Below are 7,449 nucleotides of genomic sequence, written 5' to 3'. Positions count from 1 at the left end.
TTTGAGATTTAACAGACATTTCTCTTTTCTGGAAGCTGACATACGTGTTAAGGCAACGAAATATACTACTTACCTCTCAGGTCTGGTGATGAAAAGATGGCTAACAAGCTTACCTCAGATTCACCCTTTGGAATGCAATGTGCCCTGTTTCCTCAGGTGTTTTCTGAGTCACCTACTGTTTTCTCTAGGTCTCCTGTCCTATGGAGGAAGCCTATGATATATGGCAAACATTGTCTAGAAGCAGCCAGGAACAGAGACTAGGGAAATGGCAAGTGCTGACAGTGGTCATAACTCCCTCAAAGGCCTGAAATATTTGTTGAATATGTATTATGGGCGACATTTTTAACTAATGGGGTACATCTGTGAGAAAAGCAAACACTGCCACAACTTCAAAGATTCTCATATCAGTGAGGGACGGTGTAGTAAGCTGCATTTGAGCTTAGAAGCAAAGGAGAAATAAGTATCATTGTTATTTAAAATTTGATATTCTGCTCATCATTTTAAAATATTTTGACCTTTACAAATGTTTATCCTGATTACTCAATTTTGTTATTATCTCGAATTTTGTATCTTGGCCCCAGATACAGGATGGTAGATGTATGGTGGGTGTGGAAATCGCTGCCCAACTTGCACTTCTATGGATGTACGGACAGCTGCAGGTGTAAGCACCTAAGCGCACAGCTGAGTTCCCCACCCTTTGGGCCCTCAGCTGCAGAGCCCTAGCCCAGGGTCACACACCTTCCTTAGGATGAGCTGACAGTCAATCCCTAGTCAAAGTGGAGTGTGAGATCCTGGAATAATCAGGTGATCAGACTGTCAAATGCAAAGTGAGAGTAGATTATTTTACCTAGCCATCAAGTGAGAGTGGCTGGCCTTGAAACTGACTTAGAGAACTATGGAAATAACTAGAGTCCCTAGAGGCAAGATGTGTCAAGCCATATATATATATATATATATATATATATATATATATTGCTCGGTCTATACCAGTGATTCTCCAAAATATGATCTCCCACCAGCAGCACCAGTGTCACCCGGGAGATCATGAGGAAGACTAGCCAGTCCTAAAGAGTCCTGCTTAGATTTACTAAATAGAAAATCTGGGATTAGGGATTTTAACAAGGCTTTGGGTAACTGTGATCAATGTCACTAAAGAAAGAACTGTGAAGAGGCTCAAAGAAACTGGCTCAATAAAGTCACAGTTCTGTGCTTAGCTCCTGGCCTTGATAAATGGTAAAATCTATCTGTTGGTAGTTTATTATGTGCTAGTTATTTCAGCATTTTGAAAGCGTTAACTCATGTAATGAGTTTGATAACATAACTTAGCTTCTCCTCACATCACGGACCTTTAGGGATTGCCTGTCCTGGGGTTCTACTTTCCTGGTCTGTTCCCTTGATACTTGTATCTCAGTGCTTAGTGATGGGTTATTTCTCCATTGCGGGAGAAATGAGCCGATTTAAACCAGATTACATTATATTAAAGGCAGGTCTAGTGGGAGTTCACTGGCCCCAAGGATTGAGGCCAGGGGAATTGTCATGGGAAGAGTGGGGGAAGGAAGAAAGAGAAAGAGCTCACATGACAATTCCATTGTCATGGGAAGAGAGGGGGGAGAGAAGAGAGGAAGAGAGAGATCTGAGAGAGAAAGAGGGAGGGGAGGGGGAGAGGGAGAGAGAGAGAGTGAGTGTCTGGATTATTTTAGGGAGGAACCTCTGGGGGAATGGGGCTGAAAAGTTCAGGGTTGGGGATAGGATATGCCAGGTAGGGACTGAGGAATGCTGGGAAAACTGAGAGGCCAGGCCTGGGTTGATATGTAAAATATCCACCTCAGTCCCATGTCCTGGGGTCCAAAACCAAAAACACTGAGACTGAAGGCAGGCGTGAATCAAATAGAGACGCTGATGACAAGGTGGGTCAGAGTCAGACGCTTGCATGAGGGACTACCAGGTAAAAGACGGTACTGAGAGCCCTGAGATGCAAGAATCAAGGGAACGGGCCAGGATTCACAAGAATCCCAGGACAGGCAATCCCTGAAGGTCAGTGATGTGAGGAGAAGCTAAGTTATGTTATCAAGCTCATTACATGAGTTAACACTTTCAAAATGCTGAAATAACTAGCACATAATAAACTACCAACAGATAGATTTTTACCATTTATCTATAGCCACTATTTTTAATGAAGAATTAAGAAGTGAGCCAGGGAAGAAGTCAGAAAGTGGATGTTACAGACCTTAATCCTCATGCAAATAAAGTAACAAAACAAGAACTCATTTAAATATTGGAGCATTTTCCTCATTTATAAAATAGGATATCACCTGAAACATGAGTAGTACTTGTTATTGTGAAGGCAAAACGAAGTCATGCAATGCCTTGAAAACTTATGTACTGGCAGTATAGTAACAGGTACAGATATAGTAAGTCAACTTTCACTTGGGAAAATTAGCATTTAATATAAAGCTAGAAACTTTTCACTTGAATTTAATTTTGTCTCAAAGTTTTTGTTTTGTTTTGTTGGTGAATGATTCTTTTTGGCTAGATTCTCCACCTTAAAAAATAATTTCTAACAATGATAAAACATGTCATTAGAAATCAACTTCGTAGCCGGGCAGTGGTGGCACACGCCTTTAACTCAAGCACTTGGGAGGCAGAGGCAGGCAGATTTCTGAGTTCCAGGCCAGCCTGGTCTACAGAGTGAGTTCCAGGACAGCCAGGGCTACACAGAGAAACCCTGTCTCGGAAAAAAAAAAAAAAGAAAAAAGAAAAAAGGAAATCAACTTTGTAACTGTAACTTTGGTTTAAAATTATTATAGACTACAACTTCTGTATCATTCTAAGGATTAAAGCAGGCCTGGAATTTATGTGTTTTTTGTCTCTTTAAAGTGGATCTAGTCCCTACTTTGTTGGCAACTGTACAGTTATTTAAAAAAAAAACTTGGAAAAATGTAAAGTATTTTAACACCCTCCTTGCATTCCCACCCACTTGGCTCTCATCTAAGTATTTCTAACAGCTACAAAGACCAACATGTACACGAGCAAATGGAGCTGGGAATCCAGCAGTACAGTAGCCAATTCCCTCTGCATGCCGTCGCCTTATCTGTACGTCAACACTGTCAGCAATGAATGGCTTGTATGTCTGGAATTGGCTTGCTGCCATCAGGCAGCTTACGTGGTTCCTAGGCAAAGATGGTTCAAGGGCATTCAGAAGTCTACGGACTCCAATACTCCCTGTATTACAAAGTTGGGGAGTTATGGTACCTAGATACCTAGTATGGTATCTTAAGCCCACTAGGAGATGGGGATGTAGGGGGCGGGCCAGAATCTCTACCATCGGCCCAGGCTGCTGGGCTTGTTTGTGACAGACTATGATGCAGAAGTGTAAGCCCAACAAACAAACAAACCTTTTTCTTCCCCAACTTGCTTTTGGTCATGGTGCTTCATCATAGTAATAGTAACCCTAAGTAGGACACGAAGCAAGATGATCATCAGTGAGTTCCAGGTTAGCCAGGACTAGGCAATGAGATCCGGCCTCTACCTTCCCTCTCTCCCCCAAAGAGCAGAGCATGATGTGCATACTTATATATGGGGCTGAGGAAATGGCGCAATGGGCCAAGTGCTCACTGTGCACGCACGAGGAGACTTGAGTATGTGTCACCAGCACCCATAGAAAAGCTGAGGAAGGTGGATGCCTGTAACACCGGCCTTGGGGGGTGAAGGGGTGCTGGGGGGGGGGGCAGGTGGATCCAGGAAGCTCTCAGGTGAGTCAGTAGCTGAAAAGACAGGCTTCAGGTCCAGTGAGAGATCTTGTCTGGAAAAAATTAAGGTGGAACAATTCGAGCTAGACACAGGCATCAGCCTGTCTCCACATGCTCAGGATCGGTGAGTGCATTCATGAACTCTCATGTGTATACTCCTTCCCCGAAGGGGCAAGAAAAATAACTGTTTTTTCTGTTTTAGTTCTACAAAGTCTACTGAAACCCCAGAAAGAAATGCTGGGACATTAGGAATATATTCAGGATCACTCTGTCCTTGAAAGTTTGAAACAATCGCAGAAACATAGTATGTAAACTATAGTGTTAATGTTTTTGAGTAGGTATAAGTGAATATGGAATACATTTAGAAATTACTGCCTGTGTAAATGTTTTGCAAGCTGTCCAAGGTGTTTGAAGACTCCTGAGTGTTAAATATGTTCTAACATATTTACAATGTTTCAGAAAGTCAGTCAATCTGGGAATTCATTTTTAAATGCTCAAGAAAATTGGATTTTACAGGTGGTTTTTTTTTCTGTATGAATTTCACAGAGTAAACATTAACTAAGCACACACATTTTTTTGAGCAGGCTTCATGCCCCAAAGTCCTCTAGTCAATAAAAGAATCAGTCACTGTTACAAATGCGCACTCTGAAGCACGTCTGTAAGGACAGAATCCTCCCTTCCTATCCCTGCAGGAATCCAGACACAAGGATTTCAGAAGCACACAGAAAGGCAGTGTTTAGTCATCTATTCCCACCACACATGGAAACTCTTTTGTTTTATTTTATTATATACATGCTACATATACATTCTACTTCTGAGCTATATCCCAATCCAAATTTTCTTGGTTTTATAAAAAAGACAAATAGATGAGAACCTATCAGGGATCACATTTCTTTACTGATGACATTGCGGACGTGACAGGGCCACAGCTGGCCTTCTGGACCTCGCTTCTCTTCTAACCACATGATTTACGTTGTCCTGAAGGTAAGCTGTGAGAGAGGAATCAAAGACAAGGCGTGCTGGCTCAAGGGGAACAAATCCAAGGGCCAGCACTTCCGAAAGCTACCGTGTGGCTTCCCTGGGGACACTGTCCAAGGAAAGCATGTGTTCGAAAGGCAGAAAGCCCCCAGTCCCTTTTAATCTGATGCATGAGAATTAACACAGAGGTATGAGGAAAACCCATGATTTCGGCAAGTCATTCCAAATGTTAAGAGATACCACATTCCGTACGCACTGGGCAGGAAACGCAAAGGAGAACAGAAGGCACTCGCTGCCTTGTTAGATTTGTGAGTGCCACCATCTTGTCATTTGGTTTGGATGAGAGAAGAAACCCGGATGATGAGTGAGGAATTAGAATAGAGCTCCTCTATTAAAAAGAAAACAAAACCCCCAAACAAAACCCAACAAAAATGAACCAACCAACCAACCAACCAAAAACAAAACACATAACCAAAAACCAAGTGAAAAATTAGAATGCCCTGGGTGGCAAGTCATCTTTTGTGAAATGAAGCATGAATTCATTCATCCAAAGTGCTGCATAATCACACCAAGCACGATTAACTATTCGGCATTTTAAGTCATGAAGATAAACGTGACGAGGGAGCTGGGCTTCTGCGCGGCCACATAATACACACACTGTGTGCACCCTTGAACCACTTGCATACTCTGAAGGCGCCGGGCTGGGGAGGAGGGCTCTGAGCAGAAAGCTTCTCCTAATCATGACTTTTTCCTCAGCTCTTCATCCCAGTCAAAATCTAATGCTTCGTCGTCTAGTTCCGACAGAGTGAAGAGGGAGCGGGTGGAAAGACTCGCTCTCTCCGTGGGCTGCTGCAGCTGGAAAGACTGCCTTTGCTGGCCAGGCGCAGGCGCAGGAGCTGTGGTCGCTGGCGGGCTGCTGCTCCCGGCCCTGCTGCCCTTCCTTTCAGGAGGGAGGGATTTTGATTTGGATTCTGGTGGGGAAGTGAAAGAGAAGTTTGCCAGTCTGGCTATCGTGCCAGCATGAACCTTGCTGCTTTTACTACCGCAGGAAACCCCTTCCTTTCTGTCTTTCTCACAAGCTAGATGCGAAGGCCCCGCCTGGTTTCCCAGCTCCAGCTCGGCCTGAATAACCCTTCTTTTGGGGCCCTGTTCCCTCTCCTCTCTTGGTTGATTACTCTCTGGTGGCTGCCTTGAGAGCTCCTTTGTCTTTCCCCGCAGCTGGTCAGAGCATCTGTCTCCTGAGGTAGATGTCCATTTTCCTGGTGCTGCCGCAGGCACAGCTGCTTCTCTTCTTGTTCTTTGTGGGGGAATTTTACAACTGTCAACTGCTATTTTACCAACACTGGGAGGCACGGGGCCTTGGCCTTCAGGGCAGTGGGTCAGTTTGGTCTTCTGTTTAAATGTGAATTTGGCCAGCTTTACTATTGGAGCGTCACTACCTTCGGGTTCAGGCTCTCTCACCTGAGCGGATTTCTGTCTCTTTCTTTTGGGTGTTCCTGTTCTTTTTCCTGACTCAGGTGAAGGGATGGGCAGGGACACAGGGACCGTGGGGGGCAGTGATCGCATTCTGGTTGTGCTTCTGCACAAGCTCTGGGATCCCTCCTTCAGCAGCTTGGGGAGTCTTCGGGGCACAGAGTCTTGTTCATCACGTCGTCCTGTTTCAGATACAATGGCCGCCTGTCTTGCCTTTGTGCTCTTAACACGGTGAGACCGTGAGGGCGCATCCGTGGTTCCTGATGATGGAAGGTGCCCAGCTTCTAATAATTTGCTCCTTTGCTGTGGCCCATGCTTCTCCTTGCCCTGAGATTCATTGTTGGAGATTTTCAAATCTATATTTTCTTCAGTTGTTTTCAGACTGGGAGACACACTGGTGCTTTCTGGTGCAATCTCAGGACTTGATGTGGTGTCCAACCAGTCTAAACCGCCGCCTCTACCAACTCTGTCCTCAGCTGAGTGGTTACAACTTGTTGGTCTATTAAGCCCTGGAGCAGGTGGGGAGTCTCCACTGGACCTCTCTGTGGGACTCCAGCCACAGCTCTGTTCCTGCTGTGTTGACCTCCTGAGCCTTGGCGTGTCCCTTGGATCATTTCTGCAGGAACCTGGAGCCACCTCCACCTCTAGGGAATGTGTCTGGCTTTGGTGTGCACTCTCATTCTGTAACCTGGGCAGAGGGAGATAAAGAAAACGCACTGAAAGGAAGGAAATGGGCACCAATCTTCCATTTCTGTAGTCTCTAAGACACCACCTGGAAGGCTTAAGAATAGCACAATTTCAAGTACACAGAAGTACAGTCCTCTAAAACACAGGAAATCGCTGTGAACTTAGTGCTCTGGGATGCCTCTTCTTTCAACCTGAAACTGCAGTAAAACAAAGAAAATGCAACTGGAGGCTGGTCTACATTTTCAGCCATTCACTTGACTTGACTGTTTGAAGATGAGTGTAAAATGCTCACCCATAACCTTTCTTGTGCTGTGTTTAAATACAAGACCTAGGTGACAGCCTTACACAGATGCTGGTCTCCTGGTGACAATACAAGACCTAGGTGACAGCCTTACACAGATGCTGGTCTCCTGGTGACAATACAAGACCTAGGTGACAGCCTTACACAGATGCTGGTCTCCTAGTGACAATACAAGACCTAGGTGACAGCCTTGCACAGACGCTGGTCTCCTAGTGACAATACAAGACCTAGGTGACAGCCTTGCACAGATGCTGGTCTCCT

The 7,449-nt window shown here is 44.8% G+C and overlaps 1 protein-coding gene across 4 annotated transcripts in view; it reads right to left on the bottom strand.

Moving 5' to 3' along the window:
* Nucleotides 1-4,484: 4,484 nt before the first annotated feature.
* Mcm9 (minichromosome maintenance 9 homologous recombination repair factor) overlaps nt 4,485-7,449 on the bottom strand; it is an 89,338-nt gene continuing 86,373 nt past the window's right edge. For all 4 annotated transcript variants that reach the window (XR_004112565.1, XM_031348717.1, XM_031348716.1 and 1 more), the window contains one exon: nt 4,485-6,888. Coding sequence is in view for 3 of the 4 variants with exons in the window: in XM_031348717.1 (XP_031204577.1) it covers nt 5,466-6,888 (1,423 nt within the window). In the remaining variant the exon portion in view is untranslated. The remainder of the gene's footprint in view (nt 6,889-7,449) is intronic.

Source organism: Mastomys coucha, unplaced genomic scaffold (genome assembly GCF_008632895.1).
Source record: "Mastomys coucha isolate ucsf_1 unplaced genomic scaffold, UCSF_Mcou_1 pScaffold3, whole genome shotgun sequence".
Classification (NCBI taxonomy): Eukaryota; Metazoa; Chordata; class Mammalia; order Rodentia; family Muridae; genus Mastomys; species Mastomys coucha.
Note: the sequence above shows the minus strand (reverse complement) of the source record. Positions and strands in the feature narration are given on the sequence as shown.